Source organism: Macrotis lagotis, chromosome 6, assembly GCF_037893015.1.
Source record: "Macrotis lagotis isolate mMagLag1 chromosome 6, bilby.v1.9.chrom.fasta, whole genome shotgun sequence".
NCBI lineage: Eukaryota > Metazoa > Chordata > Mammalia > Peramelemorphia > Peramelidae > Macrotis > Macrotis lagotis.
The window spans coordinates 72967099-72985563 of record NC_133663.1 but is presented as its reverse complement, the minus strand read 5'-3'; the positions used below and the strand labels follow the sequence as shown (position 1 = coordinate 72985563).

Sequence of the window (18465 nt, the reverse complement as noted above, 5' to 3'; positions counted from 1 at the left end):
GAAACCTCACTGACTTAACTTCTTCATCAGTAAGATAGAGATAATGTTATTTGCACTGCCTATATCACAGGATTGCAACAAGAATCAACTTAATCATATATAAGTACATAAATATAAGTATTTATCAATGTCAGCTTTTATTATGATCTCAAATAAACAGATTGGTTTGTGATTTGAATTTTCATAGAGTGCCCAAATTAAGTCATTAGTGATCCAGAGAAAGTATGGTTGGTTCCTCATAGATAATAGAAATGCCTTGACAAAGTTGGAAGTCACCAAATGTTTCTTGGTTTGTAAAACCAGAGGAAATCAAATAGTTTTAAATCCCAAATTTGTATTAATACCATTTATCAGGCAGGGTTTTGGGTCTAACCTCTAAAATCCCTTCTAATGCCTAGATTCCTATGATTTCATACATAGTCTTTGGAACACACACTTGAAATGTGTCAAAGACTACCACATTCAAAATATGAATAGAAATATGTATAACTCAGAATGGTTCTATGGCAGTGGCTACAATTATGCTTTTGTTTGGATATAATTGCCTTCCCAGTGCATGCATAATAAAATAATAACAATTGTATTCCTCTTTCTCAGCAGATCACAATCTCCACTCTGCAAATACTTTTTTTTTTATTATTTTTATTATGCTTCTCTTATGTAAATGTACTTTCTTTTATTTTTGAACTTTGGGTCTACCCAGTCTTAAAGCTGGCTACTCGGTGACAAAAATTCTGAATACCTTTCTTTTCAATGTGGAGACATTATGCTATAGAGGTATAAATTCTATAAGAAATAAATGTTCAGGAACCAGGTTATTGATGGAAGACTCTGAGCTAAGAGGTCTTTAGGCAGGATTGCTTTTTCTTTCCCAAATTTTTTACATAGGAGACAATTAGCTGCATCTGATATTTTTATTCCTGTAAAATTAACTTCCTTGTTCTGTTTTCCTCTTAATACAGCCAATTAAAAACCCCCATAAAGTAAAAGAAGTAACACATTTTTAAAAACTATCACTTACTCTTAGCTTTACATCTTTGCATATTTCCCTCATCCCTCCCCCCCCCCCCCCTGCCTAGGTAAGTAAGGTAATACTTCACAGCCTCAGGTTTTTCATATGTAAGAGAAGATAGTCAAGGAAGTTGTTTAAGTTCCTTCAAAAACTGAGTGGACTCATCTCTTCCTAAACTGCAGTATGAGAAGCACATGCATGCTAATAAGTCAGCTTTTCAAATATGGATGGCAAAACACCTGGTTTTTCGGAAGCAGTTGCACTATTATTGACATGCAGCAAGGATTCTACGGCTGGTATTAATTCTGTGATATTTTCCAAGTAATTCATTTGCAACACCTGTTCTAGGAATCTGGAACAAAATAGAAAGAGAATAAGAAATTCAACTGAGCATTTCAATAATTTTAGAAAGATTCTGCCAGAGTGAAAAAAAAGACAATAGAGAAACTTACCGATCCATATTTAAATTAATTTTGTTTGGATCCCCGGTAAGCAAATCCTTTAGCTTTTGAGATATGATATTTTCATGGTTCAATAAGCCTGTTGCAATTTCTGTGCCAAGCTCCATTGCTTCAAGAAGCTGCATGTGGAAGTGACTCCCCTCACATAGCTTTCCAAAGCTAATATTAGGAAATTGGCAAGTTTCTTCTATCGAATTGAGGGTCTCAGATACACAAAGAAGTTTGGTCACGTTTCGGAGTTGTAACAGCTTTTCAAAACAAAAACAACAGTTATGGAGAAATATAAGAATTCAGTACTGAAGTTGTTTCTCTCTATGTGACTCACCTGTATGTGTGATCAGCCAATGGAAGGTCTGAAGATGGCTGATTGTTTCCCAACTCAGAGTTAAAGGTATTAAATCATATCTCTTAAGTTAGCTACCTTTGCAATTTTGGGGAAATCTATAGCCAACTTGGACTTTAATTTCCTCATCTACAAAAATGGTATGTTTGAAAGAGCCAACCTGGGTGGTCTTATCTGGCTCTAAATCTATCATTCTATGATCCTTGTACTTGAAGTCTCTTCAAATAGCATTAAATATATTTCCTTACTTTATTGGAAGAGGTGAGGAAATACAGATGTAGTATGTTGCATATACTGCCAGATTGCTATTATGCTAAACTGATTTTATCTTTCTTTTTCCTTATTTTTTGTAAGTTGCTTGCTAGATGGAGAAAGGGGAGGAATATAACTGGTGAGGGGGAAATGATATTAAAAGAAAGAAAAATATGTAAATTTTAAAAATTGCCATCACTGGCTAATGTTCATCATATATTAGCATTCCAGAAGATGCCTAGGGCTCCTTTCAAAACTTAAGTCAACTTCCATCTCTTACAGAGAGCCTTTAATGGTCTTCCTAATGGCAGCCCTGACCTGTACAATGGCCTAAACTGACTTTGGATCTATTGCTCTATATTTGATATTTAATTCCTATGTATATGTTTCCTCCCTCAATAGACTACATACCTTTTAAGGATGGGGAGTGTTTCATTTTTGTCCCTATATTGCTAGGACTTCACATAGTGCTTAACACAAAGCACCAACTTTATTACATTTCTTATTAGAAGGTACCCTGGTTTAATAAAAGTTTACTGAACTGAATTATGTAGAATTGAATTTGGTTAAGTTGAACTTTAGATAACTTTAGATAACTTAAATTTAAATAACTTTTAGACCTGTCATAATTTTACAACATTCTCAGCTGATCTTTGTGGTGAATTAGGAACAATTTCCTATTGTAAATCACATTTTGTTCACCTGTGGCAGTAAGGACCTCCATTTTAATTCCCTATTATCAAGGTATGAAGGTGACTCTGGGTTCTCAAGTACCAGTGTACTGTAATCAAGTTAGGAAGATTTCAACAGCTCTTGAATTGTTCCTTCATTGCCACCATCACAGCAGCATTCATCAACTCTGACCTGAACTATTAAGATAGCTTACTCATAGATAGACCTTCCTTCCTAATGCCTCTTCTCTTTCTGGTCCCTCCTCTACCAGCTTCCTGATCAATGCCAGTGAAGCATAGGCTAATCATGTCATTCCTTGCTCAAAAAATACCATTTGGCTCTTTATGACCAATATGTGTTCAGCATTTGAAACACTTCATGATTTGGCTCCTGTCCATTCAACCTCTTCACATATTACAGCTCTTACTCCTGGTGTCCTCTTTGGTTCATCCAAAACTGACTTTCTTTTTGTGTCTCCACCTTCAGTTGTTATGTCTTTGGATAAATTGCCCACCATACCTGAAGTATGCTCCCTGCCCACCTCTACATCTTAAACTCCCTAAGTTCCTTTGGGGCTCAGCTTGAGTCATCTCCTTTATGAGGTCTTTCCTGTTACTCCCAGCTGTTAGTGTCTCCCCACACCCCATCAATTATCTTGTATTTACTCTCTCTATAATTTTGGATTGACTTTTATGTGTATATGTTGTTTCCTCAATAGAATATAAACACCCTTAGGAAAGGGAACATTTCATTTCCATCTTTATATCTCAGTGTCTTGCACAATGACAGACACATAGGGAGTAGGGACTTCATAAATGCTTAATAATTGATTTTAGTAGGGTTTCTCATGTTGGGAAGCTCATTACTAGAAAGGTGACTACAAGTCCTATTACCTTATTCTGTAGCTGAATTGGTGAAATTGTTTATTGGGTGTGGAGTGGGTTCAAATCAGCATTGTGCTGGAATATCCACAGTGCAGAAACTATAGACAGCAAAGAATCATTTTAAACTCACAGAACAATTTCCTTTCTGACTGTGTATCCTTCCGTGGCAACCTTGTCAATATTGCAGAAGGTTCTCTGAGGAGCAGGGTGTTAATAAACAGACCAGAGCAGCCAAAATGGTATCCTGAAAATCCAATCTCTAGCAAAACCCCTGGATCATAGGTGTCAGAAGGAAAATTGAGCTAAGGTCTTCCTTTGACTCCAATAAGGGCCTTCTATTTAGTGAGGAAAATTGTCTTTATGACCTCTGATATAATATAGAATTATAGGATATAATTATATGTCATTATAACAAGAACACATACTTTTCTTGTCATATGACTACAGATGCTGCTTAAGAAACCCAACAGTATATTAACTATAAGAGTTCGTATCATTCAAAATACTAAGGAATTCAAAAGGAATAAAATAATTACATGAGTCTAGTGTTCCCTGGCTATAAGTCATTTATGACTACAAGGAAACTTGTTGATATTGTCTCAAAGGAATTAAAAAGGCCAGAAAAATCACAAAATCTCAGATTTAGAAGGATCTCAGTACTCAGGTACTTCATTTCCTCTTAAACAAAGGATTCAAGCGTCATGGCATGTTGCAACATTCTCTAGTAAGGCAAGAATCAGAATAAAATATCAAGGGGAAATATTTAACAACAAAAATACAATAGAACAAAATGTTAATATATGTTTTTCAAAGTCATTGTGTCATTTTATGGATTATTGTGTAGGACAAATTCAAGACCAGTTAGGAAGACTTTGGGAGTTCAAATCTGTGTGGTCCTGGGCAAATCACTTCAGCCTGTTTGTATAAGTTTCCTCAACTGCAAAATGGACTGGAGAAGGAAATGGCAAATCACTCCAGTATCTTTGCAAAGAAAACCCTAAATGGGGTCCTGAAGAGTTGGATGTGATTGAAACAATTGAACAAAAATTCATTAGAATGGTTTGCCAGACATCAAGTCAAAATTGGTCTCTTTGCAACTTCTACTCATTCCTTTTATTTTACCTTCCAGAAGCAAGCAGAAATAGTCTAATCCATGTTACCTCTGGCAGCCCTTCAAATAACTGAAGACAATTATCACTTTCCCCTTCCTTCCCTGGGCTAAACATCTCCATTTTCTGGAACCAATTCTCATATGATATGGCTATATTTCATTGTGAAAATTTTGGCATTGGATTACAGGATGAATAATTTTCCCAGAATCAAATAAACTATTTTGCTGGCACTTGAATTCAATCCCTTTGAATTCAAGTCCAGTGCTCTTTTCACCATGTCAGGCAAATATCCATCCCTACACTGTCTGATGGCCAGTCATCTAGTGGTTATTGGGGAAAAAAAACAGAGAGACATACTAGAACCTTAATAAATTGAAATGCAGAACTGATGATAGTATGATACAGCAACTACTTTCAACCAATTGTGGAAAGAAACGATCATATATATGAATTCTAAAAGGATAAGAAACATTAATGATCAGATTTTGTTTGGGAAAAATCAGTATGAATTCTCATAAAACACAATGAATTTAATAGCTATCTTTCCCCAAATGAACTAAAAGATGGCCACCTTACTCTAATCTTAACATTTTTTAATAGGAATTAAATCCACTGTCAGTGATACGGAATCCATTAAAGAGAACCATTCCATTAAGGCATTCAAATACCAACGCATTTATTGTTTAGATTGCACTTCCTTTCCCACCTCCACCGCCTTTACTCTCTGCCCACTTCTCAGGCCCCATATCTGATTTTCATAAAACCAAAGTGCAGCCAAACACCATACTTCTCCTGCCCTTTCTCTATATAAAGGGAAGAAGGATTTGTAATTAGTCCCTATCGGTTTTGTCTTTTCCTTCATCCCAATGTGAGTCTATGAAGAACTTCTAATATCATTCATGCCATTTAATACCACCAAAGGTCTTGTCTTCTCAACCATCTAGACATTATATTTTTGTAGTCAGTTAATTATATTTCTTTAGTATGATGATGCTGTCTATTCTTCCATGTATTTATGTGTGTCTACATACATATACAGATAAATGTATGTATATGTAATATATGTTATATATATATATATAATTATGAACTTTATGCACACATGAACTTTCTTTTGAAGATAATCATAGAGTAGAGAATTTCAGAACTGGAAGGGATTCAGAAATCAGTCCAATCTTCTCATTTTTCAAATGAGGAAACTAAGGTCAGAGGATTGAAGTAACTTGTCTGAGATTACATTGACAAAGAACTGACAAAGTAAATGAATAAGTAGTACAGACTGGATTTGAAGACAAATTTTTGTTTTCATTTTTTACTCCAAATCCAGTGCTATTTCTAGATCTAATTTTTGAGATTTTATCTATATTTGGACTGATACAATAACTGGTTTCTCTATGGTGAGAGGAAATTAATAAATTAATTGGGAAAGAGTCATATTTGGTATTAAGAGCCAACATGACTTCAGTGACAACATGGAAATGAAAAGAACTGCTCTACTTGACACTGGGAAAATCTGATCTGAAACCTACATCTGGCATTTACAAGTTCTGTGGCATTAAGCAAAATGCTTAACCTCAGTATTTTCATCTGCAAAATGAGACCTGTGTCATCTATCTCACAAAGATGCTGAGAGGTCCAAGAGAAATAATGTATGCAAAGCATTTTGTAGTCATTAAAGCATTATATCAATATCCATTGTTGTTATTGATGATGATGGATTAAAAATTAATTTTACTGACTCCCTTTCAAAGGAGAGACTTTTAAAAATTTACTACCTTAAATTATATCTATCAATATGACTGTATATGTATAACCTAATTCAAATTGCTTACTATCTTGGGGAAGGGAGAGGGAAGGGAGAAAAGGAGAAAAAACTGAAAATAAAATTTTATAGAAATGAATGCTGAAAATTATTTTTACATGTAATAGCAAAAAATACTATTAAATTTTTTCAAAATCATGACTAGACTTGAGAAAGTGGACTATTAATCAAAAATATGCTAAATCCAATGTGATAAACAGTTGGTTTCCTAATGAAGGCTTTTTACAAATGGAAAAACTCAGAAATTCAGTGCCAAACTGTAGAAAACAAGTGATTACAGGAAAAAGACGGCATTATACTTTAGATGTTTTTTTTTAAGATGTAGAAAGTTGTATGTTTTATTGCATGTCAAAAAATTTAATATTTTTAAAATAATTATAAGATTTGGTGTCTTCATGACATTATAGTTTAATAAATGAATGTATATCTTACATGGAACAGCTAGGTAGTGCAGTGGAAAGAACACTTGACTTGGAATGAAGAAGGCTCTTCTTTATGAGTTCAAAGCTGACCTCAGAAACTTAAGTGGTTGTGTAACCTTGAGCAAGACATTATTAAATCCTGTTGCCTCGGTATCCTTATCTCTTTACCAAGAAAATTTCATGGATCTAATACAACTGAAATGACTGAGCAACAACAATAACCTACATTATAAATCCTATTATGTATAGAGAAACCATTTAAGACATCAGCAATGTTTTCAAATATTGTAGTGATGTTTCTGATTTCTCCCATCTCTTATATTCTATATTTCCTAGGTATGGAAGCACTAAAGAAGAAATGACTTGATCCATCAATATGTATCACTTGTGAGGTCTAATCATATCAGGTTTGAAGCTCAATTATTCAGATCCCAAATATCAGGGACCTTTCAAATAATTAGATTCATTTATACACATTTGATTAAATTCAATTGAATCCACCACCTTAATGAGATAACTATATCATTAGGCACAACTTGATTAATAGGTATAATTTAGAAGAGGCTGGAGCAGGTCATTTCATATTGTTGATTTTCCTAGGTAATAAACACATGTTGATGCACACAACACACACATACACAGAAACAAAAACATTCCAAATCCCTTAAAAACAAAAAGAAAGAAGTGGTTCAGAGAATCCATGTTTCTCTCCTCTCCCCAAAAGAACACTAAGAAATTCTATTTGCAATGCTATCAGTTTGAAACCTGAACTAAATAGATGTTTCTTCAAAGAAGAAAAATAACATGTCAGGGACTTTTTTTTCGGTGGTGGTGGTGGGGGGGGAGTGTTTTATTTTTGGAATCTTACTTTTGATCTTAATATTTCTGAAAATGGAGGCCAGTAGTCTTCAGAAGAACCATTTCGATGAAAAGATTTTTTGAACCTAATGGTGGATTGTAGAAGTTTAAGATTTTCTATAAAAGAAAAAAGAGAAATGTCATTTTAGAGAGAATTTAGGATCATTAAGGAAACCTTTCTTTTGAAACACTTAAGTACAGTTTGTCATAAAGGTATTTTTGCAAAAACAAGAGCCTTACACCACTGAGATTAGTTAGGGAAAAAATGATTTCTTACAATTGGTAAAATATGCTCAGTTTATTTTAGGAACATTCTTGGATATACAATGAAGAGACAAACCTATTTCAAAGTTACCTTTGGGGACTTTTTGTCACTTATAATATGCTTTTATCTGTGACATTTTTGGTACATTACTGTTGAAATTCTTTTGGAAAAACAGGTACATAATCACTTAGAAATCAAAAGTCCTTCCAACCTTGATTAATTCATGCCTGATAAACAAAAAGCAGACTTTTTGTTTGCTGGTGAATCCTGACAAATTTTTTTCAGTAAGCAGAGAGAGGGAAAGTATATCTCTTAGGGAAGAGTATATATATATATATATATATGAAAAAAGATTCCTTTAAAAGAAAAAAAGGGGGGTAAGGAACATTTGATTAAATGCAACCTTCATGGTTGTCCATGCAAGCAGAAAATTGAAAATGAAAATGAAAGAGAGAGTAGGTAGCAAAATAGTTTGCCATCACCATCCCTACTCCTTTAGCCAAAGTAACTTGTAGATCTCAGTTTGCAGAAGTGACTTTGAGTCATCTACATTCATTGTTTCTTGTTTGCTTGTTTGTTTGTTTAGAAACCAAAGAAGAGTAGAAGCTGGTATAGTTAAGGGTTATGTTTGCAATATTTAGCATCTCTAGACACTAGACTTATATTTTTATTAATTAGTACCTATATATTAATACTAGAAAAATAATCTATATTTAGCACTTCTTTTTACATAGGAGAGCCACAAGTTCATGACTGGGGGTGAGCAAGTCTTTATTTTTTTAGTTAAAGATTTGATGAACTTTCTGATATGAGAAAGTTCCCAAAGTTATCAATGATGTTTCTATCATTAAGAATATTACCTGGTGAATCGTTGACTAAATTGTTAGTTATATTTCTCACACATATCAAGTAGGGTACATAAGGACTCTCAGCAGAAATGTTTAAGAGGGCATCTTCAAAGTTTTCCAGAATAAGGAGCCTATGGAACAAAAAAAGACAAAAATCACACAAATTGCAATAAACACGAAACAAAGGCTAACTGTGATATTTAAAACTGTTATCAAGGGGCGGCTAGGTGGCTTAGTGGTTAAAGGACTGGCCTTGGAGTCAGGAGTACCTGGGTTCAAATCTGGTCTCAAACACTTAATAATGACCTAGCTGTGTGGCCTTGGGCAAGCCACTTAACCCCATTTGCCTTGTAAAAACCTAAAAAAAACTGTTATCAAGACATCTTTTTAGTCCCTTTGTCATGTTTTGTTGACTTATTTTTCCCAGTGAAAACACTAAAAGAACATAAATTTAGAGCTGTAAGGGACCTTAGAGATTATTTTTTGATCCAACTTCTTTTTACAGAGAGCTCAGATAACTTGCCCAATGGATTGTATTTACTTTTTCCAGAAAGCCTTATATGATTGATCCCAACAAATAATTATTACCTTCCTTTGAATTCCCTTAACATTTAAATTTTTGATATGTACTATATTAATTCATAATTATGTCTTTAAATTATAAAGTTTACAATGCCTTGTAAGTCTTCTTATGGCTATTTCTATACACACAAACAAGTCCAAATATATCTGCATATATGTATATATGCTTATATCTGCATATGTGTATGTATGTACATATATATAATCAATTAGTATTTTTTTAAGTCAAATCACATTCAGCATAGGTCAACAAATCTAGGGGAATCAATTTTTTTAATTTCAGAGTTACTAATCATAATAGTCAAAGAAAACATTTCTTTTTAAAAATTAGTTGGCATTTATAATTATTACAGGGTAAGCTTTTTTTTATTGGCATGTGTGTGCATTCCTATGCATGAATGTGTCTATTGCCTAACCCTCAATAAATTGCAAGTTCTATGAAGGGAAGAGCTCATCTTTTGTTTTCCCTTGACCCTACTTTTACAATGTCCCACACTAGTATTAATACAGTTAGTATAACTAAATATTGTGATAACTGTTTTGCAATAATATATAAGAGATATATACTTTGATTTTATGTTAAATTATTACAATGGAATAGAAGTGCCATATAGAAAACTCTATGTACTCAATAATCATTCCACTCCAGGTTGCATCGTGCCTACTGACTTTCTCTACCATACCAAAGAAATTTCTTCACTCTAGGAGATCACTCCAATCCTGGACTTTCATGGCGAAAGTAACTCTCTGACCCCACGGTTTCTCCTTCAGATTGATTGATTCTTTGCAGACCATTTATTTTAAAGAGGATGCCCAGGCCAACAATGTTTTCATTCCTTTGCAGATTGGTTTCCTGAATTTTTGTACTTTTTGGACTACCATTTCATCACTTCTATTGCCTTCATCTCTCTTTCCCCCATCTCTTCTCCTTTTAATTATATTTTATGTATTGTACTACTCAGAATGTAAGCTCCTTGAGGGCAGAGTGTCTTTCTGGTTATATCTGAGTTACCTATATAGAACTTAATTCAAATTAAGTAATGTATGAATGCTTGCTAAGTTGTTGTCTTGACTTTAAAGGTTCCATGTCTTTCCCATATATCTTTGAACCTCATAACAATCCTGAAAAGTCGAAACAATTATTCACCTGATTTTTCAGGAAGCTGATATTCAGAGAGGTTAATGCTTTTTTCCCCACTGGTACACACACAGTCAGATTTGAATTTTAAGTCTAGCACTTCAGTCACTATACCTACCATCTAGTCATTTATTAGACCAGAAGGGTTTTTAGGTTAAAATTTTGGTGAAGTCATGGCTTATATCTATTTCTAAACAGTATTAGGTTCTCTAACTTACAACACTAGATACTTGACATTTTCTAATGTGAATGAAAAAATACTTTCATTAAGACTCAGATTTTAATGAATCTGAAACCCACAGATTATTGAGTTATCCATGTTTTTGAAAAAGCTTATCTACAGAAATATATTAAAACTTATTTTCATTTAACATGAAATGGCACAGACCTTTTACAATCCCCGTTGTCATGGGCCTGGCTTATAAGCTAACCATGTAATATCAGGTTTTTTTCTGTTTCTGGTTGTTGCATGGAATGTGATTTGACCAGCAGTATTAATGTTGAATTCATGATGGATTATTCTATGTTATTACAGGATTCTGATGTGATTTAAGATGTACATAGAGCATATTGCCCTAGGATAGAGTTTCTCAAGGTGTGGGTTCAGGTGGCATTCGTGGGGCATTCATGGGGCACCATCCTGGGGCAGCATCCAAATGATCTGTATTTAACTGTGAGAAATGCTCAGAATCACCTAGAAAAGAGAGCATTTAAGATGCAGGCAGCAAGATGCCAAATAGAAAGAATATTGATTTGAGGTCCAGAAATGGAATTTGAGTCTTATTGGGTAACTAACACATGTGACCTGGGGGCAGTCATTTGAATCTCAGTTTTATAAAATAAAAGTGCTGAATTAGGTTGTATCTAAGAGGGATCCCTTGCAGTATATTCTGTTCTGTTCCCTAAATATCCGAGTAGTTTGGAGGGCAGAATATGGAGCAGAGATCTTAGATTTCATTATCCCTGAATATTTTTTAAACTATAAGGGTGACTGCAGATCTCAAAGATAGACTAGAAATAAGCCTGAAGAGTTTCAGGCCATCTGTTTTAAGAAGTAATGAGTGGCATCTCTCTGTATTGTCAGATAGTAGAATATTGAGGAGCAACCTATTCAGATGCTTATTCCCAGATTCTGGGATGAATAGAACCATCAAATTAGAACTGTGAGGGAACTTGGAGATCCTCAATTCTCTCCTTTTATATAAGATGCAATCCCAAAAGGTTATGTAATTTTACCCAAGATCGGAGTGTTGGTATTTGACCTCAGACCCTCTGATTTCAGACACAACATCCTTTCTATTATTATTACTCTGCCTACTAAGGATTTCATTCCTCTGCTTTCCTTATTGTTGTTATTCAGTCATTTAAATCATATCTGACTCTTTATGACCCCATTTGGGGTTTTCTGGGCAAAGAATCTAATGTGGTTTGGCATTCTCATTTCCGGTTCATTTTACAGATGAGGAAGCTGAGGCAAAGTGATTTGCCTAGGGGTGTCTGAAGCCAGATTTGAACTCAGGAAAATGTCTTCCTGACTCCTAGATCAGTGCTCTATCTTCTACACCATAAAGTTGTATATTAAGGACATTTCCCAGGGTGGAAGAGTTTAATAAATCTCTAAGAGAAGCAAGGACAAGCCAGGACTTGGGGCTAGGTGGTGCAGTGAATACAGTACCTGCCCTGGAGTCGGGAGAACCTGAGTTCAAATCCAACCTCAGACACTTGATACTTACTAGCTGAATGACTCCCAATGCTATGGGAAGGGAGAGAGGGAGAGGGAGAGCAGGATTTGAAGTAAAAGTAATTTTCAGGCAGGACAATTCAGGAAAGTTGATCCTTAAGTAGATTGCAAAATCAGAATCCTAGAAATACAGATCTAGCATTGAGAGGAACCTTAGAGGTCATGTAAGTCTACTCTCTTAATTTATAAGTGAGGAAACTGAAGCATAGGGAAATTTAGTAGATTGGCTCAAGGGCACACAGATCATAAGTATCTGATTTTAAATTTAGCTCAAAAGAAAGTGGTGCAGTGACTAGAGGAACAGATCCAGAGTCAGGAAAACCTGAGTTCAAATGCAATCTCAGAAGCTATGGACAAGTCGCTTCACCTCTGTCTACCTGGTTCTTCAACTACTGAATGGGCATAATAGTAACACCTATTTCCTAGGGTTATTGGATGAGATCACAGTTCTAAAGTGCTTAGTAGAGTATCTGGCACTTCATGAATGCTTATTCTCATCCTTTTTGGACTATTGCAGCTACATTGAAAATCACTATTTTAATGTGTGTGAAATATATTGAAAGTCATATGGTAGAATGCATGGAGGTTGTGTGGGCACTAGAGGAATGCAAGTCATGATGTCAGAAATAAACAGGCTTGTTTGAATGTGTTCCTTCATCACAATGACCACACAAAGGTAGAAAACTTGAGGATCTATTACCAGAAAAGCTGCTGCTGCCCAGCCCAGTCCCCTCTAATCACTATTAATAGACATTAATACTTCATTTTTTTTTAGTTTTTGCAAGGCAGTGGGGGTTAAGTGGCTTGCCCAAGGCCACACAGCTAGGTAATTATTAAGTGTCTGAGGCTGGATTTGAACCCAGGTACTCCTGACTCCAGGGCTGGTACTTTATCCACTGTGCCACCTAGCTGCCCCTGTACTTCATTTTCAAAGAAGACCATGCCAGGAAAGTGATGCCATGATAAGTACATGACTTGGATTTGAGTGAGGGCCTAGTGGCCAGATATGGAGATGGCCCTGGATGTGAGGCAAACAGGGTGACTTGCCCAGCTAGTAAGGGTCAAATATCTGAGGTCTGATTCAAACTCCTGTCTTCCTGACTCCAAGACCAGTGCTCTATCCACTAAACTACTTGGCGTCCTCTCCAGATTCTTCTTATTAACCAAGCAGAAACTAGTTTAATCCAAGATATTGCCACATCCTTCCCACTGTTTGTCTCCCTCAAATATTCTAGCAAAATCTAATTTGTCATCTAATTCAAATGTCATATAGACTCATACAATGTCCCTGATACCTTCAGCTATTTCACAGTTTAGGGAAGGTGGTGAATTCTATACATATCACAAATCCTTAGAAAAACTATAGAGATCCCAGATTAGTCCATTTATTAATCCCTCTCACTAAGGTTGAATTTTCTTAGTCTTCACAAGGCAAATTTATTCCAATCTATTTGACTATGCAATTTTAGAAAAGAAAATTATATTTTATGGTATTATCCAAAACAAAACTAAATCTGAGACTATACTCCCCAAAGAAGAGGTCTCAGCCTTTCTATCATTTGGGAAGATGGGAATCCTATCCTTGGGGTGCCAATATTCTCCTAGTGAATTCTCATTTATCTCATTTGCTCCCATAGGTTAAGTTATCACTTTCTTGCAGATGATTCCCAAATCAATAAGTCCAAATAAGTCCTAACTTCTCTCTTGAACTCTTATCCTACAACTTTGTCTAATAGATATCTCCACTTTTTTGTTCTGTAGATATTATCAAACTCAACTCAATCAGAATAGAATTTATCTTCCCTCCCCAAAGCCTCAGCTCTTCTTCACTTCCCTATTTCTGTTGAGAGGATTCAAATTCAAAACCATAATTGTTATCCTTCACTCTTAGACTTAAATATTATGAGTATCAAATTGTCAGAAGACACAAAACTGGGAGGGATGACTAATAAGTATTTACTAGAGCCTACTTTGTCCCAGGTGTTAGGTTAAGTAAACATTTGGAGAACAAAGAAAAGTAAAATTCAATCTCTCATTGAGGAGCTCATGTTTAATGGGAGACAATATGTAAATATCTATATCCAAATCATATATGTATAGGATAAAATAAAGATACTGAAGGAAGATATTGGGATTAAGGGCAATCTGTAAAGGCTTCTCATAGAAAATGAACTTTTCATTGGTCCTTGAAGGAAGCCAGAGAAGCAAGAAGGGAGAGTTGAAGAGTGAGTGTACTGTGATTGGGAACCATCAATAAAAATACTTAGGAACAGCAAGGAGGCCAGTGTCACTGAGTTGCAGAATCCATGAAGAAAGGTATAGGAAGACTAGAAAGGTAGGAAGGGAAGTCCAATATTCTAGCCTAAAATCTTTTTTTGAATTTTCATAGAAAGTCTTTGACAACCTGACTCCTCCCCTCTTACCTTTCCAGTATTCTTATCCCTTTCTACAGGAATTCTGCAGTCCAGTGACACCGGCTACTTTTTTTTCTCTTCTTACAATCTTTTTCTGTCATGGACCCCTTTATCAGTCTGTCTGGTAAAGCCTATGAACCCCTCCTCAAAATAATGTTTTAAATATATAAAATAAAATGCACAGATACTAATTATGCTGAAAAATCATTATCAAAATAAGGTTAAGAATCCTATGAATTCCCTTTCAAAAATCTGAGATTCGGTGTTTCTTTTCTCATGCTGGGCCTTCCATATGCAATTAGTTGACAAGTTATGTTGATTCTGTCTTCACCACATCCCTTGAATCTGTCCTGTGTGTATATATACATGTTCAGATACATATACATATGCATATTTATATGTATATATATATTCTTATGTGTATATATCTGCATATGTATGTACACATGTTGTATTCCCCAAAAGAATGAAAGCTCCTAGAGAAGGAATATTTCTCATAATTCCCTCTTTATCCTTAGTATTTATTAAAGTATCTTTCACATAGAAGATATTTGATATTGCTGAATAGAAAAAGTCAAATGCTTGTAATTCCCTTTTTAATTTTTTTTATTTATTTAAGGCAATGGGATTAAGTGACTTGCTCAAGGTCACACAGCTAGGTAATTATTAAGTGTCTGAGGTCGGATTTGAACTCAACTCCTCCTGACTCCAGGGCTGATGCACTATCCACTGCGCCACCTAGCCACCCCTGTAATTCCCTTTATATCTTCATTGACTGTGGTCTTTCTGAATTATTCTTATGGCTCAAACAAAGTATTATTCAGATGGGGGATATGTGTGTTTACTTACTGGGCAGCCAGACTGCTTGGAGAGAGCTTCTCTTCACCATCCTCCTTCCAAGGAGATGTGGCATTGTCTAGTCCATCTGAAATAATAACACAGATATTGACTATACTTTATGTTTTTTAATGTTTATTAGCTTTTTGTTGTGGTTGTTAAATTTGCAATAGAAGTTGTTGGAAACTATTTTGAATTAATGAAACAAGAATAAAATCCTGGAAACTTTTCCACCCTAAGGAAATTATGAGACACCTTTGATTTCATAACTGTTAGAAATAAAGAAAAATATACATATGCATACTAAACAAATTTGCCTTGAAGATGAAAGTCCTATATTTCTAACAAATTCTAGTCTCACTCAAACTTTAGAGTCAAAATATTCTCCCTTAGGTCTGGAAACATAAGTGGCTATTGTAAAATAAGAATAAGATCAAAGGCTGAACCAGGTAATGGGGTAACTTCCAGCATTTGGGGTTCTGCCCTAAACATGTTTTTTTTCCAGCTGAACCAAGTTCTGCTTTAGTGTCTCCTGACATTAATGTCTAATGCTTTAAAGCTTTTCTGCCCTTTCCTAAATACAAATTCCTGATCTATTTTGAATGAAGCTAAAAATGCAAATTAGATAATGCTAGCAAAACTGTTTCAGGTGGCCTCAAATAGCATCATGATGCATTGGGAAAGAGGTCAGTCTGATGTAAGTCATATTGGATGTTGAAAGATTTAATCCAACACCTTGCATTACTACTAGTATAGTTAAATGTGTTGCTAATTCAATTTCCTGTGGAAAGTTGTATTGTAAAAAGCATAACTATACAGTAGCATTATATCAACATTAAAAATGAAAATGTTCTCAATGGTCATACCATAAATAAAAAGCAAGTGTTACTTTGATGCTTTTATCTATCTCATTTGGTGAAATGATATCACTGTGCTTCTCCTCATTGCAATCACCTTCTCTTGAGATGCTCTTCATTCTTTCTAAAGAAACTAATACATCTCAGTGATTGCAGCTTTTAAGTTCAAACTAATCGCTTTCAATAGGATGTCTTATTGCTAGCTCTAATAGCTCTTTTGTTTTCTCCAGTTAATATATTCTAAAATTGCCTATGAGCTCTTATTACCACAATATACTGTTATTGGACATTCCGCCAATCAATATAACTAGCTTAACTTCTTGTATTAAATAAAAATAGCTCCACAATTTCAAAAGCCGCTCTTTCTAATTCTCATTTTGGTCATGTTTCCATAATGTTTGCTTCTGCTATTACTGTTGAATAACAACTTTAGTCTTCTCTGGTCTTTTACTTAGAGTTTGAACCTTTCTGGTCAGGAAGCAAGACTAGCCCAGGATCTTTTCAAGGTCTGGAGGTGATTGCTCCCTTGTAATAACTAATTCTAAAGATAAAGGAAATATTAATTTAAAAAGAAAGGTTGGGAATGGGGAGGTCTGAGATAGAATATTGTCTTTCATGAATGGTAGACATGTTTGAATGTGTGGGGTACACCAGTGATCTCCTACAATAAAACTAATTATAATCAGAGCTGGCATTTATACAGCACTTTAAGGTTTGCAAAAATCTTTGCTTACATACTAATACTTATTGCTCTTTCTGGGATTCCCACCAGGTTCCCATGTGATGCTAAGAAATTTTCTTTGCTTGCATGTATAAAAGAGTAATGGAATTTCCCTTCCTTGTTCAATTGAAAAAAAAAATGAATAACTAGGAGAAATGAGTTTTTAACATATTAACATTGGCCATGACCCTGATTCCAAGAAGGGAATAAATTGACTTTCTAGAGGCAAATTTGGTCTCTCATCCCTAAGGGATTATAAAATATCTTTGAAGAAATGATGTACTAAATAGATCTTAATGAAGTGTAAAATTTAATGAACCTTTATCAAGTCAGAATTTACTTCTTTTTCACTGATGGGATCAGGCATGTTTAGAAAGAGCAAACAGAAAAATCTAGCACAGTAATAACCTCCACTAAGTATGGGAGGGTTTGGTGTGGGCTTTTGTTGTTGTTATTACTGTTTTGTTTTGTTTTACTAAAAGAAAATTTCACATTTTGTTAGAAAGCAGACCTCAATGGGTTACAGAGGCAAACTTTGCTCTTAGAACCCCAATGATCCAAATTGCAAATACTAAGAATCTCATTACCTATATATAAATTCAAAAGCTCAAAAAATTCAAATACAGCACATTACTATTAAAATAACTTAACTAAATTTATTTCTTTAATAGTTGTAGCTCCTTTCTGGGTCTATCTAAGTGAGTTCCCTGGAACATGTGAAAATTCACTATCACAATAAAGAATGTGCCCTGGTCTCTGTCTGGATAAGATTATTCCTTGCAAAAAGTTGAATTATAATAATCATATATATATATATATCATACACATATGTATATAAAACATATATCACATAGCAATATACTATATTGATATACTATATAACATATTGGTATCATATTCTAACATCTAGATAGAATATAAATCTGTAAGGTATAGACAAGTATATATTTAATATATATACATTTAATATATATAATATATCTATACATATGCATATGTATTACTTTTTCTTTCTTAGTTAATCACAATTACTTATTTCTTTCAAAAGCATTTGAAGAGTTTTTGAGACTTTTGTCCATTGTGAAATTTCCTAAGTCTTACTTTATAATTATAAGGTGTCAGTCTGAAGATAAAAGAGAAGACAAGTGGGGAGGCACTTGAAGAAGGTACCTGAAACTTTAAAATGCAAATGGAAAGAATGCAAAGAACAATAAATGATAAAAG

At 34.5% G+C, this 18465-nt stretch overlaps 1 protein-coding gene across 1 annotated transcript in view; it reads right to left on the bottom strand.

Annotated features, from left to right (window-relative positions):
- Positions 1-18465, bottom strand: part of ABCA12 (ATP binding cassette subfamily A member 12) — a 231375-nt gene that overhangs the window by 103235 nt on the left and 109675 nt on the right. Inside the window, exons 9-13 of the mRNA XM_074191440.1 lie at positions 15676-15751; positions 8964-9082; positions 7849-7955; positions 1465-1721; positions 1252-1364 (exon numbers count right to left, since the gene is read on the bottom strand). Of these exons, the coding sequence (XP_074047541.1) occupies positions 1252-1364; positions 1465-1721; positions 7849-7955; positions 8964-9082; positions 15676-15751 (672 nt within the window). The remainder of the gene's footprint in view (positions 1-1251; positions 1365-1464; positions 1722-7848; positions 7956-8963; positions 9083-15675; positions 15752-18465) is intronic.